This window comes from Papaver somniferum, chromosome 2 (genome assembly GCF_003573695.1).
Source record: "Papaver somniferum cultivar HN1 chromosome 2, ASM357369v1, whole genome shotgun sequence".
In the NCBI taxonomy this organism is placed as follows: Eukaryota; Viridiplantae; Streptophyta; class Magnoliopsida; order Ranunculales; family Papaveraceae; genus Papaver; species Papaver somniferum.
The window spans coordinates 74,079,151-74,098,740 of record NC_039359.1 but is presented as its reverse complement, the minus strand read 5'-3'; the positions used below and the strand labels follow the sequence as shown (position 1 = coordinate 74,098,740).

Genomic DNA, 19,590 nt, shown 5'->3' with positions numbered 1-19,590 from the left:
CATCTCCGCCAACTTTTTGACATTTGTCGTGTCCCATATCTCTAGATCATCTTCGTCGTCTTCGGTTGGGATAGGATCGAAGCTTAATTGTTTCCAAAAATGATCAATATCCTCAAATGGTATGATACCATCCTTGTACCGAAGTAGGTCGTGGCGGCATGGAAGTCCAATAAATGTCTTCATTTACAAACACACTCTTCCTCCAAGTTGGCGCCTAATGTCTTAATCAAATCCACTTCTTCCATCAACAAGTCGATGCATAGATGTGAGACTCTATAAGTTAATTCCCGTAGCCATTTACTACCATAATTCTTGTGTCTGAACATAAGGTTATGCTCGAAGGCGGCTTTAATTCTCACAACATCACTTTTGAAATATTTATCAATTGCATCAAAAACCGTGACAAAAGTGTCAACACATCCAAAAAGGTTCTTCTTTAACCAATAATGAGCCGACTCTACCATACTTGTGGCTTGGTTGCCGAAGTGTTTGTGCCGATTTGTGAAACAAAACACGAACCTTTCTTTATTAGGTTCCAACACATCTTTGACCAAGTAAGTAATGACATCGGGGTAGCCGGTCTTCCAGTGCTTAATAAGCATTTTAAAATTTTCTTCGTAGACATCCTCGGTGATTGACCATACCAAAGCTTCCCATTCGCCTTGGAAAGAATCCCACAACATCTCATTATGTTCATATTCTTTCAAGAATTCCTTCTTTTTCTTTACTAGTGTCTCCTCCGGTTGGATTTTAGTAATATTCTCTAATTCCTTCAACTTAAGTGGTTGAATTTTCGATTGCCATTTTTTCCTCACATTGCACCATATGTGAAACGTACAAAGAAAATTGAATGCATCCGGAAATACCTTCTTAATACCATACATCAACGATGAATCTTGATCGGAAATGAACACTTTAGGAAGAGCACCCTCCCGGAAGATTAACTTCAATTGTTCTAACGCCCAAACATAACTCTCTTTCTTCTCGTTTTTCAAGAAAAAAAAGCCACGGTGAACGGTGCCTTTGTCGAAGTATGCCCCACAATGTTCATCAACAACATCTCATATTTATTAGTCTTGTACGTGCAATCCAATATAATAACTTGTGGGAATCATAGAGCCAATTGGACACATTCCGGGTGGGCAAGGAAAAGGTGTGTGACTTGACCGAACTCATCCAACTTATTTTGGCAAGCGTGGTTATTCTTCACCCCTAACCACATTACTTGTTGCATCACCATCCTACCTTGCAGATTGAGTCTTCTAATATTTTGTCTTGCATTGTAGATAATTTGCATAGTCGACTTGTTATACTTGTTGTCCGCCTTCAAGTTTCTAAGAATCCTAGACGGTGGCAAACGTGCTCGTGTCATTTTATCCACTTCTAGCATCTCACGTCGCGCTACTTTCGCATGTCCATGCAGGTCTTTGGGACGTGGGTGGTTATGACGACAATCCATATCTTTATTCATTATCCAATATTGATCTTCTTTGTTCAAGGACTTATTCTTGAGGTTGAAAATGATCTTGAAAGGGCAATTTCTTTTCTTCGTCTTCGTCCTATTCTTTCTCCCGGTCTTCTCAACGTATACAGTACCCTTTTTAACGTTGCTAGCGCCGGTTCCACTACGCTCACAAATCATTTCAAACCGATCCCATCGGCTTCGTTGTCCTTTAACTAGTACACAATTTATCTTCATCGCGTGTTCCTCAAGCCAATCCAGAACTTCGGGTTTAGTTTTCCATCTCTGTGTTCATTCCAAAACAAGTAATTAGAAAGGTTCATTCCAAAACTTTGGAATATTCCGACAACATTCCGACAACATTAAGTTAAACAAAATGTTCTTACATACCAAATCATTTTGGAAGTGATCCTTGGTATCCTCGTGAATTATGTCTACTGGATCAGGTTGATCTTTCATGGGTACGATCTACAAAGAATATCACAAGGTTCAAATAATAGAAATATTCAGCTCATACGATAATCATAGTATGTGCCGAACCCTGAACATTTAAAGGTTTCGACTTATACGATGTTCTCAATATGTGTCGAACCAATAAAAATATTTCAACCCAAAAATTAAAAATTTATGTTCGGCTCATACGATAATCATATTATATGCCGAACTATGAACATTTAGAGGTTTCAGCTTATAGGATATTCTCAATATGTCCCGAACCAATAACAATATTTTAACCCAAAAAATAACAAATTGATGTTCGGCTCATACTATTTGCGAAATATAAGCCGAACCAGTAATTGTTTTTTTTCCGGGCTATTCAGGATGTTGTTCGGCTTACTATGAAACTTTCATATAAGCCGAACCGTTCATCAATTGGTAGATTCGGCTCATAGATGTGAGCCGAACCTCAACATGTTTCGCCGAACCATGATCCAAAAAACCTAACTTTTGATAATTAAGAGTTATAGAAGTGAGATTAAGCATAGAATAGAAGTGTACATATGTATCAAAAGCATTGGGTTCCTCATCAATGTCTTCATCATCAGGATTTGGCTCATAAAAATCATCATCTTGAGTTTGAGCTTGAGTTTGAGTGGGTGTAAAATCATTCTCATAATCTAAGAAATCAGCCATTTGGGAATCATTGGTGTAGTTGATGTGTATTTTCCTAGGTTTTTTAGATGAATTATGACCCTCCTCATCCTCCATTGAATCAAGAATTAAAATTTTCTCACTTTCTTCTTCTCTTTCTCTCCTTCTCAATAAAAACTTTGATTTCTTTTCTCCAAAATTTTTCATCTAAACAACCTTTATAATTCTGAAAATTATCTTAATCACTAAACAAAATATTTAATCACTAATCAATATTACTAACACTAATACGTAAAGGGCAGATTTGTCATTAAAAAACTTTGGATTAAGGGATTATCTGAATTTGCTATTTCACAACCTTTTTTGTCTTTATTCAATATGCCCAGAAAAATTTCAGTATGCCCAAAATCATAGTTCAAAACTTGTCCAAAAGGGCTCTGCGGGTCATTTTATTTTGTGAGGTTGCTTCGTACTCTATATGATGTGCACCCTTGCCTTGGTCAGATCTTGAACAAAATTGATGACCTTAGATGTCAGAGATTCCTTTTTAGATTCAAGTGTTTGTCTCCCATTTGGCTTTGGTTGAATTGTTGGAACTCATGCTAGAAACATTGCACTGCTGTAGGTAAATCGAGTTATTGCAGGCATCCCCCGCCGGCACCTATAAGAATCACCAATGCCCCCCTTTTTGAGCTTCCATATCGTGCCATATACATAACTGTGTGAGGTTTGGCTCATGCTGATGGCTTATGTTGCTATGAGAATCAGCCAAATTGTTTCTGGTTTTCTTAAAGAAAAAACCCCTTTATCCCTCTCTGTTATTTCTTATGCCGAAGTTGGTTATATCACCTTCTAAATTTAGCTTCTCGCAGATTTAGAAATATCATCAGAATACTGTTTGCTTTCCCTAGGAACATATAGATGACAAAACATTTAAAGAGTAATTGATTAAGTTGCCTGTTGTCACTTTAACAGACCAGCTTTTCCATTCATGACATTGATCTAATCCGGACTATCTCTCTCCAGATGTAGTCGCATTACACCTATTTCTCCTGATAGCTCAGGCGACGATGTTAGCGCCCACATCGTGCATGCCCAACAATCATCATGAAATAAACATTGTCCCATACTAGGAATACAAGGAAAAATGTCAAATAACTACTGTTCTTCTTATGTGTAGAAAATGCCCCACCTATCTGGGTACCAGTAGAATTAAACTCGGGTTACTGTAAACCTTACAATATACACGTTAATCATGTTAGTCCCATGTGGGATTAATGTTCAAAACGGGATACATAATGCGATAGGAACAAAAGAGCTTCAAGAAAATTGAAGAGGAAGTTTGAAACAGTGGTCTACTTGTTGCAGATTCACTTGTGTAGGACACTCTTCTTTGATTGCTTTTGCTTCTTGTAAGATTGGTGCTGCAATGGAATAGAATCTATAATGTGAGTACGCTAAAGATTATACTGTAATGAAAAAATGAAAAGAAAATCCTTCAGAGTCGAATCCGTATTACCTTCTGTTTTTCCAAGGCCTCCATATCTGTCCTCTCCTTCCAGCTGCTCTTCCGCAATTTTATAGGACGATTTCCGACATACTTGCCTGCAAAATTGTGTCAGATTCAAGGATAAAAGCTAGGTGAACAATAAGTCTTAACTTAATAACGAGATTTTGTTCTACTGTCATTTTATTGGCATGACAGTGTTTATGTTTCAATCCATACCAAAGATGGGTAATTAACAAGAGAATTGTGGTGCAGTAGACCCACTGTTGCATAAAATCTTAGTCTGAAATAATTAGTACAGATTTTGAATGCAACATTCATAAACCATCGGATAACTGCTTCCTAATTAGAACTAAAAAGGTAATTCCTAACTGATGACACCCTGAGCCAAATACCAACCATCAGATAACTGTTTCCTAATTACATACTGAACGGACAGTTCATAATTGACGACACCCCGAGTCAAATACTTCAATTCAGAGACAACAGGAAGAAAAAAACTAAAACACCATTCCGAAAGATAATCACGACAAATCAACACCAAAAAATTAAATAAAAAGGCCAGCATGTGTTCACTTACCATTCATTTCTTTCAAGGCAGCGGCAAGGTCTAAAGGATTGCCAAAACTAACAAATCCAAAACCACGAGTCTTTCCGGTCCTCTTATCTCTGACAACCTGGAACATTGTTAACCAGTATTGGTAAGCCATCAAGTAATAATTGACTAGAACAAGAAGTACAGAAGACAAATTGCAAATGCCAAACTTGAAATTGACAAGAAGTATTAAGTGTGGCTGGTGGAGACTAAACGAGTGGACGGACAGAGAAAGAGAATATAGATTAATCCCTCTAACAAGACTGCTTTTAGACGAAGGACATCAGAAATGATGTTGCGAGTCGTTAACCTTGAAAAATTCAACGTGAAAGTGATAGACATAAGCATGGGAAAATTACGCGAACAATGGAGTGAAGATAAAAAGTTCATCCATACAGATGTTTGTGACACTTAGGAGACAACATATTGGTGAAAATCAAGGAAAACAAAACCCAATTGTTCAAAATCTATCTCATGTTACTTGCCTAAATTCTTTATTTTGTATGCAAGAGCACATCCCATATGACAATACTCTGCAAAATCAACCAATAAATTACTTAAACATTGTTAGATATCTCATTTTGTCCTACATACACCTTTTATGTCTCATGGATAGCTAGAGTATATACTTTGGGTGGCTTGATGCAGAGAGCCTTCTCTAAATTCAACTAATATAAGAGTTGACGAGCCTTAACCACACACCTGAAAAAACTGTGCAGTCGAGAAAGAAACAAAAAACAACAGAATATGAGAGTCAAGGACTTAGTTTTGAAACTTACTCTTGCCATGTTAAAGGTAGGAAATCTTGTAAAGGCTTTCGAAAGCACCTCATCATTCACTTCATTCCCGAGATCCCCACAAAATAAGCGATAATCATCTGCAAATCACTTTCAACCAGTTAAACATAGACATAATATGACCAACCAGAATATATTTTTACATCAAAAATGAAGTGCGCCTTGATTCTATCCAAAAGACATAACATTAGGTTATCTATCCATTCATGAGTAGATACACGGATGACAATATTTGATCAGCAAAAGACAATATATTTGGCATCAAAAGTGGGTATCCTTTCCAAAATACATACAGTCAGATTATTTAGTCATCCATTCATGTGTCATCAACCCATTATTTCTACACGCAAAGAACACTAATAATTAATTTCATTACCATCTCTATGAGCTAATAAAAGTGAAATGGAAAAGGTAGAGATCATACTTTCTGGCCACTCAGCAAGTGTTGGATCCTCCCAAGTCTGTCCAGCAGCTTTACGAGGAATTGCTCTCTTTTTCGTCTCTGCTTTGTGTTCAATTTCACTGCTTGCTAATGCAGCTTTTACACTTTCTAGTGCTTCTGGTGTAATTGACAGTGCATCTCTCTGGAACAATTGTTGAGCCTGTGAATTCACAGGAAAATACAGATTGAATTAGTATTATACTTCCATCCATCAAATAAAGAAAATCCTGAAACAACATAAGATACAGCAAGGGACATAAAAATTGAACGTTTCACTAGCCTGTTGATATTGTGGCAAAGTATAACCAGTGGTTGCTGGGGCAGGAGTAGCATAAACAGAAGGATGCATAGGTGGAGGCATTAGAATTTTAGATGGTGCCGGAGCAGGGATTTGATAAGTAGGTGTTGGAGGGATATGTGAATTAGGGTATTGATAGGCAGCCATTGGATCAGGTTGTTGTTGTTGCTACTGTTGAAGATGAAAAGGAAGAGGGAAATATGAACCATTTGAATACGTGAATTGTGAAGAAGTCGAACCATCACTCGCCATATTTCTTTTATGTTGGAGGGATCAAGACTAGCAAAGACGCATGTGCGATGACCCTGCCAATTAACCTCCAATAACGTATCTTCGTTTCTGCACTTCAATTGTACCTTAATCTGTAACATCAAAAGTTGCAACTTGCAATCGGTTCACCAATACAGACTTTCACGGGAGTAGCCTAATAGACAGACAAATTAAGGGGATATATGTCTAGTCAATAAGTCTTGGGATTTTGGAGGCCTGGTTTCCCTCCTGAAGCATCAATAAGTGCCCAACTTTCACATGATGTCTTCCTCGAGGCATTGTCAGATACCATTGAAGGAATGTAATATGACTTCTCTTTTGTCTGGATACACTCTTACAGAAGAAATATTTGTCTTATGAGCTTTGAAAGGATATATATAATCTTCCAAACAGGACGAAAAACAATATGTATTCTTACAAATGACTCTGATATTGATTAAAGTTGCATATTGGCGACATAAAAATGTAGCACCATATTTAGCATTGACAGTACTTTATTTTTCTTGTAATTCCTGGCAGTGTTTATGTACAGTTACTAATTGATGTAAATACAGATAGAAATTCAGATGTTGACAGATGGTGTAATGCTAATCCATCAACAGAAGAGAGATACCTATGCAATAATATTAATTCTGGTAGCACATAGTTGATTCATTGCAATCCTAGAGCTTGAGAAGGGTCATTTTTTACCCTAACATTACGTAGGCAATAAGCTCATGCATCAGTGGTCATGAATCTTCATGAGAGAGTTGCTAGCAAACATACTTGGGTTGCTATTTTAATGGCGCTGGTCTCACAATTACTTCTGATCCGCCAATAGCTAATGTATACAAATTCAATTTATAGTTATTGCTATTTGTTCCAAGGAAAAGAGACTAAAAAACCCATGCTGCATTCAAATACGGGGATCTAGAATTTAGTATTCAAAGATTGAACTTAGTGAGACATTGTTTGAGACTGAATTTAGTTAGGATGTGTCCAAGATTTTGTGGTTACTCGGATCCACCAGTCAATTGATCAAAAAAGATGCATGTCACTGGCGGTTCATTAAATGGGAACTTGAAAAAAAATCAAATGGCAGTTCATTAAATTATACAAATTTAAGAAGACCAAAATACATGCAGCTAAAGCTCATAAACCATGATGAGAAGATCAAAATTCGTGTAGCATTTTCTTACCAAGTCTTTAGAGGAACCAATATCCAGTTAGAATGCAAAACTGTCCCAGAATGCGCTGAAGTTGAATCTGATAGAGTTAGGTTAGAGAATTTGCTAATATGATCCCCAGCGAATAGGACCTTGAGCAGCTCCTATAATAAGGACACAGATCCCTGCTACAAAACATAAAGATATACAAAGACTACTCAATCAAAGATGACCAACAAATGTTCAATACAATTCTTACCTCAAACAGCTTAATCAAGGTTACGTGTGTTTAAAACTATATACAACTAAGTTGCTGCCCTGCTAAATTAGTCTGGGATGTCGAAGGAAATAAAATCCATTAAATTGAATTATAATTTGTTTGACATTTGAATTACAATCTGTTAGACATTTTCACAAACAACTAAAGCTCATAAATTGTGATGAGAAGATCAAAACATATGAAGCATTTTGTTACCAAGTCTTTAGAGGAATGAATATCCAGTTAGCTTGCAAATTTCTTCCAGAATGTGTTGAAGCTGAAGTTGATAAGTTAGGTTAGAGAATCTGATTAGGAAGAGAGAAGGGAACCAAATATGTAAGGCTGAAAAAAACTGAAACCATTTTTTTTATATAGCAATTGTGTGAACTCTGTTGAGGACGATGGAAGAATGGGAGAAAATATGGAAAAAATGAAATCTCGTTCTAGGAAACTTGAAACCGATTTCAACTTTTTCTGGTAGAAAATTGTAAATCATAATGCTAGAGACCTAGGTACATTAATAGCAGTTGTCATGTATACTAGTCAAGAATAAGAAATGGAACAGAACAGATGGACCAGATGATACCCAAATTTATATACTTCAACTTGATTTGAGATTTCAATTTCTGTCAACTGAGACCTAACTTACTCGCATACAGCTAAACTTTAGAATCAGATAAACCCTATATCATAAAGTTACTCAATAGTAGATTTTAGGGTTGGGTTGTTAGAATTCGTGTAGCTGAAAAATTGACACTATCGAAGCTTCGTATCGAAATTGATCAACTAAATCTTCAGTTCATCCAAAGCTATTCAAAAATTAAAGGGCGAAGTTTAACAAAAACCCATTCAAAATTCATTCCATGACAATCAATTGAAACTAACTTACTAACCTGTACTTCCTCTTCTGTTCGTTACTTTGGGTTTAGATTGTGCCGATTTGGGGACGATGAAAGAATTGGGAATCTGAAATCAATGAAAAAGAAAAAAAAATATTGTCGACAATTTTTCGAACTGGATTGGGGTTAGACGAACTGACGAAGATGAAGATGATTTGGGGGCGATAATAGAATGGAAAATACGTGTTTACACTTTACCCCTTTCAAATCAACGAAAAAACTGGTAACAGCTTAAAACACGGAGGGGTGTTATTGGTATTCTCTGTGCCGCGGTAGACTTTTTACCTGCAATGAAGTCTGAATCTATTTATCCTATCTCATGCTTCATCTTTTCTCAATTTCGTTTATAGTAAAATGGAGTTGATTAGATAACTTCCTTGAAAACCTGCTGACAATAAGCCATTGTCAACCAAAATGAAACGTTTTAACAAAGAATTTCAAAACATTTCAACGTTTAATAAAGACCACCAGTACATAACATTAGCAAAGGTTGAGAATATGAGCGGGGAAATCTCATCTTAAAATATGCCCATTTTAATAAAATTCTCTCAGCTTCAAAACTCATAAGTTGAGGAGTCTAGTACACTAGGATGTACTAAAACGCCAAGGTTTGAAAAAAGAAAGTCCGAATTTATACCCCTCCGTTTCTAAAAAAATATGGTCGTTTGGTTTGCACGAAAATTAAAAAAACTAATCATTGTAACCAATTTTCCATATTTTTTCGTAATTTGTTTTTGGTCTCGTTTCTGATATCAGAGAAAAAAGGGAGACAGAAATGGCCCCCTTTCTGTGTTAAAAACGAGAACTAAGAGAGAGAAATGATCCCTTCGTGGGTAGATTAGTAACCCATAACATTATGCGTAGGTAGAAAATAACCTAATGGACCAAGAAACATGAAAGCCATTTTTCGAGGTTCTATTGAAGAAATCACCGTTGAAACAAAGTCAATTTTGTAGTACGCTAAATAATTTAGAAATTCGAAACAAAAGTGAACCTTGTCGATGAACCTTATCGATAATTTAAAAAATAAAAAACAAAAGTGAACCTTGTCGTTCCAGCTTAGAAAATAGATGTTCGTTCAATAGATGACACCGCGCCAGAGAATTCAAGTGAAACATTATATAATGAAGGTGTTAGAGCATTGCTCGGTCAAACTCACAAGTGTTGCTGTCCCAAGCTTGTTGTCAAATTTAGTTGTCAAAAATATATCTTGATTTCTAGTATACAATTAGTTAAGTCTCGGACTAGGATAAAAATGTGGTTGAGAAACAGAGGATCACGACAGTCATCACTGCGTTCTACCGTTTGAAGGAGAATATCAACCCAAGCTTTTGGAAACCACCTATATCTCAAGTTATATTCACTTTCTATCATTCGAGACGATGTCGCATAACTAATTAGACTATTATGCATAAACAAGAATTTCGAGTCAAGTTTATCTTGATAATTTCTCGAAATATAATGGCTAAGCTTAATGAACATTTGTTCATACTTGATGAATTTCGGTTAAGGACAATTTATTGTTCAGAATCAAAAGCGTGATTCAAGTTTATCATTCATAAATAGCCTGAAACAGTGATATGTGTCATTGTTGTTATTCAAGAATGTTTGGAATCGATTTAGAGAAATGCAGAACTACTATTCATTCGGATACAAGACAGTGGTATCAGTTTTACTAGGAAAATTGTTATAAGTCTAAACCCATATTACATGTATTCGTACAAATAGCGGAGTAGTTATATACATATATCGACTTACGGATTAGTGGTAAACAAATTCTTATATATACCATATGAAAATCTGTGTGACTCGTGAACCGGATCGGTATGCATACTCGTATGCAAACCATTCTTGAACCGTGGTTACAAAACCAGGGATGAGTATCCAAACCGGTACGCAAACTTAAAAATTTATGTGTTCCTGAACTCGGTGGCGTTTCCAAAACGTTACGCTAACCGATTTAGTTCTGTGAACTCTGGAACCGGCGACTATATTTGAGTTTCCAAACCGGTACGCAAACCTTAAAAGTTCTGTGAACTCCGGAACTTAGGTTTGGTGGAATGCCTGCAAACTGGTATGCAAACCTAAAAAGTTCCATGAACTCCGGAACTCGTTTTGGTTTAAAGTTTCCAAACCAGTTTGCGTACTGTGGCTGAACCGACTCACGAACTACTATGTATTTGTACTCGTACATCTACCAATCATGTCGACTATATTTTCAAGTGTGTTTAAATTATTTCTACGAGATAATTAGAATTTTATTAATTCTTTATAAACATTAGACTTATTTGATCACATGTCTGTGACTTAGAGTTAATGTCTTATGTGTTCATGAAAATGAAGATTAAGCTTTTAAGTTCAAATCGGCTAGTTTTGGATAACCATGTTGAACATAGTCCTTTGTACATGGTTCGGTTATGGTCTCACTTAACCAGAGTGTATATCTTTTCTATGTAAATTAGATTCAAAGATTCATCTAACGGTGGATATTGTTTGCTTGGTTCCAAAGCTATCTTAGCTTAAACCTAAAGCAACCTATGATTTGAATGTCTATAAAATGGGAACTCCAAGCAACTGGGATTTTTGAATCCTAACACTACTTTTTGTCCAGTACTAGTTGTATCTAGAGTCATCTTCTCAATAAACCCCTTCAGGGTTTAGCGACTATAAAGACTTCATTGGGATTCGTGAAGCCGAGTCCAGTTATCTTTCCTTGATAACTCGATTATCATGATCTTGATTGTTTGTAGAGCTTGATCCAACGATCAAGATAGATAGTAATCATCGAAGTTCTCTTCGTCTCAGACTTTGTTGATTCAACAAGTTTTATACTTGTGAGGTGAATAATAATCTAGGATGCACTTCGGGTTGCATAAGTCCGGATTTTGAGGATATATAGACTTTGTCAAATTGCTATCGGTTTTCATCTCATACGTTTGATTTTGATCATATGTTTCGATCGTAATCAGGAAATTAATTATATAGGCTTAATCTGTGGGAGGAAGATTTGGTTTAAAGTCTTCAATTGAGTTGAAGCAACTCTTAGTTGGTGTGACGTCATCTAAGGGAATCAATTGTGCGGAGTCCTGCTGGGATTCAAGAGGCGTAAGGAGCGCGACTGTACCTTAATCGGTGGGATACCTTTTAGGGATCAACTACATTCCAGTCTGAAGTTATTGGTAGCAGGCTACTGTCTGTAGCAGCTTAACACAGTTTGGTGTTCAATCTGGACTAGGTACGGGGTTTCTCTACATTTGCGGTTTTCTCGTTAACAAAACTTGTGGTGTCTGTGTTATTTCTCTTTCCGCATTATATTGTTTATCTCTATAATTGAAATATCAATGGTTGTGCGTTGATCAATTATAGTAGAGACATCCGACCTAGTTTGTTGGATACGACTTGATTGATTCTTGGACATTGGTCTTTGGTACCGTCCAAGTTATCTCTCTGTGATTAGGTTCACGGATTTAATTCTGTAAACGTTCTAATCACAAGAGATAGAGATGTAACTCTAATATACTATTCCTTGGTTGAGTTTAACTCTCGAGCTTGTATTGAGTTTGTCCATACAGATTGCCTAAGAAAAAGTGGTGGTGTATTATGGTACTCCCGCGTTTTCATAAGGCACTAGATAACTGCAAAATTTTATCAAAAGATTGAATTATCACAGAGGAACGGGTATTGAATACATTTGAACTACCTTCAAGAGAATACTATTTCGAAAGGAGCCATTTGAGAGAAAAACTATGTCTTAGTTTTAATGTGATCCTCACCGGGAGACCTTTTACTCCTAAAAAGAAACACTCGAATGACTTTTCTAAAACGACAATGTTGAGGAAATGGAAAGCAAAACGAAAGCACTCAAATCTTATTCGGAAAATATGAGAAAATTAGCGAATGGATGTGACAAACAAGTAGAACCCGAAAAGTGTAAGCTCAAGAAAAGGGATACAAGAAACAAACTGAAAATTCAAACAAATAAAAAAATATGGTTCAACGGTTGACTACTTAGACAATAAACATGAACATATGGTACACTTTTTAGTTTGATTCCAACGACTGTGCAATCCATTAATTCTTCGTTATCAACCGAAAATCCTAAGGAAGTGTTGAAAACCATGAATAGAATTGAGAAACAATACTTTGAATCTTTGATAAAGAAGTGGCCAACATTTGGTTTAAATGTGATACGACATGCTCAAAAATATTAGTCTGTCGCACAAAGGATTTTTTGTTCAACAACACCATATAATTGTTCATTTAGATTATATTTTTGATAGCCAAACTATAATCTCAGTGATGTGGGTCAAACCTTTTTTTTTCTGATAAATCTCATAAAGTTTCATTCATAAAAAATTAAAATATTATATGGACTTCAAGAACATCAAAATCAAAGATCGAAATATAATTAAAAGGTACTAACAAAAGAGTAATTCGTGAAAAGAAGTAACAAACTACCAACAAGAATACCACGTAATCCGAAGATTGCCAGAATGGTTTCGAGATTATAATCATGTTTGTATTTTTTTTCTCTATGGGGCTATGGATTTCACAAATAAAGTAGAAAAACCCTTGAAAGAGTTTGGAAAAAGACGCATGTTATGTACGTACAAACTCCATCATTTCATCTTCCATATCTATGTGCTTATGTAGGTTTTCTGTAATTTATTTCCAAAATGATTCTCCCTCCCAAGTAATGCCAATTATTTTGGTATAATTGGATCCTGATACAATTTTTCTTTTCTAATTTTTTTTATAGGTTGCAAGAAGATTGTAAATGTAATATTTTTTCGGGATTGCAAGAAGATTACAGATGTAATATTTTTTTATTTGACACAAAACATAGTTTATATTAATAAAAATTCTTCTTCTTTTCTTTTTATGAAAATTTATTCCACACTTGGGTGTTTGGTTTTGTTTGTTTTTTTCTTTTCATTTTAGTTTAGTTTATTTAGTTCGTAAGATTTGTAAGGTTTTTTTCTTTTTTTCTTTCCTTTTACACCAGTGTAGGTGGCTAATTTTTTATTTACATTTTAAGAAAATAACAACAGGCCGTGCCGTCACGGTATGGGTCATATCCTAGTATAGCTATAAGGGAAGATATAGCTCATCTGAAGTTATGTACTTAATCCTAGTTAAATGAAGTTCTGTTTCAAAAATAACCTTGAAGGATGAAATATTAATACTACATGACAAAAAAATTGGGGCCTATGCCCATTAATTTGGGCCTATGACTACAGGACAAAAAAATTCAAAACTACCAATTTACCATCTATCAAATATTAATACTACTAATTTGTCCCTATCAAATTCTAATCATAAAAATTAAAAACTAAAATCATAAAATTAAAAACAAAATCAAATTCATTTTCATCTCCATTTCAACTGATTCTTCTTCTTTCTTCTCAACCCAATCCTATAAACTAGGTTTTAGTAACATAAAATCGCTCCACTTCAACTGATTCTTCTTCTTTCTTCTCAACTCAATCCTATAAACTAGGTTTTAGTAACATAAAATCGCTCAAAAATTGAAAATTTTGAAATCAAATTTTTCCTGGTTTATCAGAATCGGTCAACGTTAATGTATATGTGATCCGATTGCACATAGAAACGGTTTATGTTCATGCCCACAAAGACCGATTGTCCTTGATATCTTTTCTGGTTCGAGAAGTTTGAACCAGAATCGGATTACATTAGCACTTATAAAAACCGATTGTTGATGTATAATGCTAGAATCAGATTTTAGATGTGTGTCGAGTAAACCGATTGTTGTAAGAAAAAATTCTTAATTTTTCTATATCTTTTTTTTTTGTTATAATCGGATTACATGAGCACTTTTATAAACCGATTCCTGTTATGCAATGTCAATAATCGACTTTTATATGTGCATCGTGTAAACCGACTCTGCTTATACCTGAATTAAAAATGAGTATTAGTATGATTTTACACAATTTCAAAACGAGTATGATTTCATACTCGATCTCAAAATGAGTATGAAATTTATACGCGAACTGAAATCGAGTATGAAATCATACTCATTTTCAGATCGAGTATGATTTAAATTATGTTTAATTTTTTTTCTTTCCCATAATCGGTTTTTTGTGTACATTTGTAAAAACAGATTCTGTTTTTTTTTTGTGAATTGAAAAAATCAACCCAGAATCGGTTTATGAGAACACGAACGTATACCGATTCTGGTTTGATTTTTTTCAAAAAAAGAAAAAATTCACGTTTCGATGAAGAATCAAGATTAGTTAATTTTTAACTTAATTTGATTAAACATCAATTAATCACCCGATTAACGCTAATTAATCAAAGGATAAATTAGTCATTTTTAAAATAATTGGATAAGGGGTGAGTTTTTTTATTTTTCAATAACCTTTTTTGTCATGTAGTCATAAGCCCAAATTAATGGACATAGGCCCCAATTTATCCATGATAAATAGCCTTCCCAGGTTAATGTAAAGTGCACTTTGAAGTACCCAGTAATAATAATAAAACGGAACCATGTTCCACTTTTTCCCACACTTCTTTCATTAGCCTTACCCTGATAAATTAGTTATTAGTAGGAAGTTTAGTAACTGACTTACCGTGCTTCATTTTAAACGTAACAATTCTGGTATTGTCTTAGGAGAGGAGGCTTTTGCGTTGTATGTAGGCACGGCTGGGTCATCGTTTAAGGCTCTGGTCATTGAACTGGTGCCACGTGTTAAAATATCACACGATGTTAAAACAATACATGAAAAGTATATATATAGCTAAAGACATGCTATTTTTTATTTTATTTTTTTCGCGGTTAATCCGTATCAGGTCCGCATCACTCGTTAATCCGTCGATGTCAAATCCGCAGATAATTGGACTAGAGGCGGTTGGATTTTCCAAATCCGTAATTTTGACGGATTAGACGCGGGTGACTCCTAATCCGCATCCGTTGCATGTCCCTACATCCATATCGGTTCCGCTGTGTAACGTGTCTACCGGGAAACCTTATTAAAAAGGAGTATGAATTTATTTATTTATTTGTTTTAAAATGAAAAAAAATTTAAAGTATCCTGTTATCCGCGTAAAAAAGTTTCATGACTAGAGAGAGAGTTTTAGACTACTCAAAACTCGCTTGTATTTCTTTTGTTTCTTAGGAAATAACTAGGAGAAGAGTAACTAGAGATTTTGTTTATATCAAGATTAGTTGATATAATAACATATCTTTGAAAATTCTTCGAAACTAAGAGAATTTAAATTTCACAAAGGATGGTTGATTTAGACCCAACTAATCGGGAATATGATTCATGGAAATGGTCCTTACCATCCAAACATGGCGAGAGGGGAAATGCGGGTAGGAAAACATAACAAAATAGTGTCCTAATTAGTTGGGGATTAAACATTGTCACCCTTCCATTCTAGTCCAGCCCGGTTAGGATACCTGGCTTTCACCCAGGCGACCCGGGTTGAAATCCCGGCAATGGAATTTTTTATTTCTGTGATGTTTCATCATCAACTTTTTCTAGATTTTCAATGGAGGAGGAACTTCTGGTGCCGGGCAAAACATTTTCGAAGTTTTGATAGGCCTTGCACTATATTGATAAGGCCACTAATTGACCAGGTCGAACAGATGCGCGTGCACATTGTTGGGCTGTTCTTGGTCTTGTTTTGACAGATCGTCTGAGTTTTGCTTAGCCAAATTGCAGACACTGTTTTGGCAAATGGAATTGCATTCCATGCAACAACAATGTACCTAAAAATATTGTTGCGTTGGGTTATTACGTAGGTTTGCCAAAATTAGTCATATTAGAGCTAGCCTAAGGTTGTGTGATAAATACTACTATGAAGAAGTAGTATTGACATCATAGGACTACACGTCAAGTGCCAAACAGATTAGTTCGATGGGATTCCAGTGAGATTGTCGTCAGCTTGGAAAATGCAACAACAAGATTGACCAATCCATATAATCATCAAAAGAAACTAATCAATAGTACAAAATAGGGTTCAAGAAAACTGTTAACATAAGACCAAGCAAGAAATCTGTATGATGTTAACACGTAGTTTTACAACACCATTAGCAGGAAGACCACCAAGCTGTCAAAGACTAAATAAACAAAAGAGGCAAAACGTGCAAATCACTGACAGTGGAGTAGATATCAAGAGCACGCTTTGGGTAAAACCAAGGAGACAAAACACACTGACTAGAGCACTGACTAGAGCTTCACAGGCCCAAAGAAGAATGTCTCTGGATTTAGGAAAACCCCAGACAGATCTCCAAAGCAATAAAACATGCTGATCAAGTACTACAAAACACTAAACCCAAGATATTACAATAAACAAACAAACAAGAGAAAGTGATAATCAACACTTTCTAGTCCTAACAATCTCAATCATAGGACTCTAATGAATTTTTAAACTTTTTTTGGTTTAAAAAAAAGTTTAAAATTTTTAACTAGTGTGGTTTTTTGTTTCTTGTATATTCTACTTTGGCTTATAATGGGTGTACTAATGTAGTGATGATTAAGTGATGCCTAGTGATGCTCCCATTAGTACACTTAAAAACTTTTTGAAACCCTAATTAAGATCAAAATGAAAAGTTTCTACTGTTTGGGATTAGGGTCAATATTTTTAACTTGAGTATTTTTCTTTTTGGATTTGATCATGTGGATGGTGAAATGATGGGACTATGATCATGGCCTTTTGATTTTCAGTAATGATGAAGAAAATGATTTTTGTTGATCACTAGGGTCAGTAAAATCTTTTAACACAAAAATATGAATCCAAAGAAATAGAGACTAAAAAAGACCGAAAACTATCGATAAATACATTGACGTTACACATCCACATATTTAAAATCTCACGTGGTCTGTCTGAGTTTCGCTCCTTTGATTTGTGTATGAATTGTTCTTTTTCCTTTCTAACTTTAGGGTGGGAATATGGTTATGGTTTTGGAAATTGGAAAAGGGCTTGCATGGAAAAGACACTGTTGATATCGAATTGTGGTGATGATAGTGTAGTAGGATTCGTAGACTGCAGCTTTTGACCTATGGTTTCAAGGGCTTTGACCTGCGACTTGAGAAACTTGAGATAGTTTGCAGCTTCATCGAGCATTGATGCAGTGTCCATTTTGCTTCCACCGGGAACTAACTTTTGCAACACCCTGATTCTTTCGCTTATCCTTTCTCTTCTTTGCCTTGCAGCTACTGTTTGTGGATCACATGAGATTTTAACATTCTTTCTTCTAGGCTTGTCCACCACTTCCAATCCTAAGTTCACCGGCCTGAATGCTGCAGCTCTGTAAATCATTTCTTTCATTTGTGCAATGGCTTCTGTGTCAGGCTCATCAGTGAAAGACACTGATGAATCCGGATGCTGAAAATTAATATTGGATGACTGCTCTAATCTTGATCTTTTCGACTTCTGTAGGTTCTCCGTCACAAGTTGAAAACCTGCCTCCGTTGTAAAACAATCTGACTTAATATCAAATAACGGGTAACTCCCGTTATCTCGAACACCATCTCCTTGTTTTCTCTTCAAAGAATTAGACTTATTAGTATTTGAAGATATTACACCATTAATGTTAACACAATTAGGATTTGAAGAACCTTGAGACACTGTTTCATCAAGTTCGTTTACTTGCCATTTGCTCTCTTCATTTGCTTTGTTATTTTGAGATTCTCCTGACGAAACAACACTAGATCCAGAACCAAAATCCCATAAATCTTCTACGGATGTTATTCTTTCGGTTCCAGTATTTTTGGTAACGGACATTAAACAATCAAGTGATTCCATTAAAGACCCGACCTTGGTTGCAGTGAACACACCATTATACGGACTGATAACATTGTAAGGTCTGTTCATCATTGGAGAAGAACATAACTCAACATTACTCAGTTCTTGTTGCTTATTCATCATTAAGTTATTCGACGAATTCAAACCAACAACATTAACCGAATCCAATTCTGGAGCTAATTGTTGCACCACTCTATTTGAATGCAAACTACTTGCGCTTGTTTTCATTCCTTGGAGTAACTCATGATGATGAGGATGATTTGGATGGAAAAATCCATCACCTTGATTATTCATCATATTTCCACCACCTACAATGTTGTTGGATGAAACCATAGAGTTATTTCCTCCTATATCATGTTGTTGACTGCTCCAAAACCGCGGTTGCACGTTCGATGCATTCGTGACTGGTCTTGGCAGATTATCCCAACCAGCTAGAATATCCATTAGATCAATGCTGAAGACAATTACAACCTGCATATCCAAATGAAGAGAGAAACTCGTTAAACTCAAAAACATGAATTCAGATTCAATATAACAGTACTAGTGTAGATCCAACTTGTGAATGCAACTCTCAACAACTATGATAAATGTAGAAATAATTAATAGTTCAAATAATTACCTTACAAAAGATGTTGGATGGAGAAAAGCTTCGATTATGTATCAATGAAAGAAGAAGAATCAAGGACTAGTCTCCACAAAGAAAACTCAAAAGCAGTAAGAAAAAGGAAAACAACTTTGTGTTGATATTCTTGTTGGAAGTTGAAATGTGATATAATTATGTAATTATTTTCCAGACTAAAAGAAGAAGAAAAAGGGTGTGATGATTGAAGATTAAGAAACAGCTTTTTCTTCCATTTATATGCTTTTCTGAATGATAATGGAACGGAGAGCAATATTTTACTAGCACAGTACTTCTTCAAAGATGTCCTTTATATATAGATAGAAAGACAGAGAGAGGAGTCATATGTAGGATGAGTTGAGGAGTACATGTGTTCCTCTTGGCTAGGAATTGGATTGTAATCAAAATCAAAGTCTCCACTGTGTGCCACGTGG

General features: G+C 35.5%; 2 protein-coding genes and 1 non-coding gene across 7 annotated transcripts; 1 reads left to right on the top strand and 2 right to left on the bottom strand.

The window, feature by feature from the left end:
* Window positions 1-3,702: 3,702 nt before the first annotated feature.
* LOC113348046 (RNA-binding protein 42-like) lies at window positions 3,703-8,943 on the bottom strand. 5 transcript variants are annotated; one of them, XM_026591738.1, is made up of 8 exons: window positions 8,761-8,943; window positions 7,642-7,793; window positions 6,176-6,796; window positions 5,878-6,055; window positions 5,436-5,533; window positions 4,642-4,738; window positions 4,074-4,159; window positions 3,703-3,978 (listed from the first exon to the last, which is right to left on the bottom strand). In XM_026591738.1, the coding sequence occupies exons 3-8, from the start codon at window positions 6,338-6,340 to the stop codon at window positions 3,925-3,927; spliced, it is 678 nt and encodes a 225-aa protein (XP_026447523.1). In that variant the 5' UTR covers window positions 6,341-6,796; window positions 7,642-7,793; window positions 8,761-8,943; the 3' UTR covers window positions 3,703-3,924. The 5 variants fall into 5 exon arrangements, with proteins under 5 accessions (XP_026447523.1, XP_026447524.1, XP_026447525.1 ...); XM_026591739.1 differs by having other exon boundaries at window positions 6,176-6,785; XM_026591740.1 differs by having other exon boundaries at window positions 6,176-6,532.
* A 7,214-nt stretch (window positions 8,944-16,157) lies between these two features.
* On the top strand, window positions 16,158-16,231 carry TRNAE-UUC. Its single transcript has one exon. It is a non-coding gene; the product is annotated as a tRNA-Glu (tRNA).
* A 1,327-nt stretch (window positions 16,232-17,558) lies between these two features.
* On the bottom strand, window positions 17,559-19,379 carry LOC113353538 (transcription factor bHLH87-like). Its single transcript, XM_026597109.1, has 2 exons — window positions 19,157-19,379; window positions 17,559-19,008 (listed from the first exon to the last, which is right to left on the bottom strand). Exon 2 carries the CDS (start codon window positions 18,979-18,981, stop codon window positions 17,686-17,688), a length of 1,296 nt encoding a protein of 431 aa, XP_026452894.1. The 5' UTR covers window positions 18,982-19,008; window positions 19,157-19,379; the 3' UTR covers window positions 17,559-17,685.
* Window positions 19,380-19,590: the final 211 nt, after the last annotated feature.

What these genes read in the sequence shown, in the direction of transcription:
- LOC113348046 (XM_026591738.1), bottom strand. Translation starts at nt 6,340, where the DNA reads ATGGCTGCCTATCAATACCCTAATTCACATATCCCTCCAACACCTACT. An exon ending in CTTTGCCACAATATCAACAG is followed by an intron (nt 6,056 to 6,175) that starts GCTAGTGAAACG and finishes GTGAATTCACAG; the next exon opens with GCTCAACAATTGTTCCAGAG. An exon ending in CTACCTTTAACATGGCAAGA is followed by an intron (nt 4,739 to 5,435) that starts GTAAGTTTCAAA and finishes ACAATGTTCCAG; the next exon opens with GTTGTCAGAGATAAGAGGAC.
- LOC113353538 (XM_026597109.1), bottom strand. Translation starts at nt 18,981, where the DNA reads ATGGATATTCTAGCTGGTTGGGATAATCTGCCAAGACCAGTCACGAAT.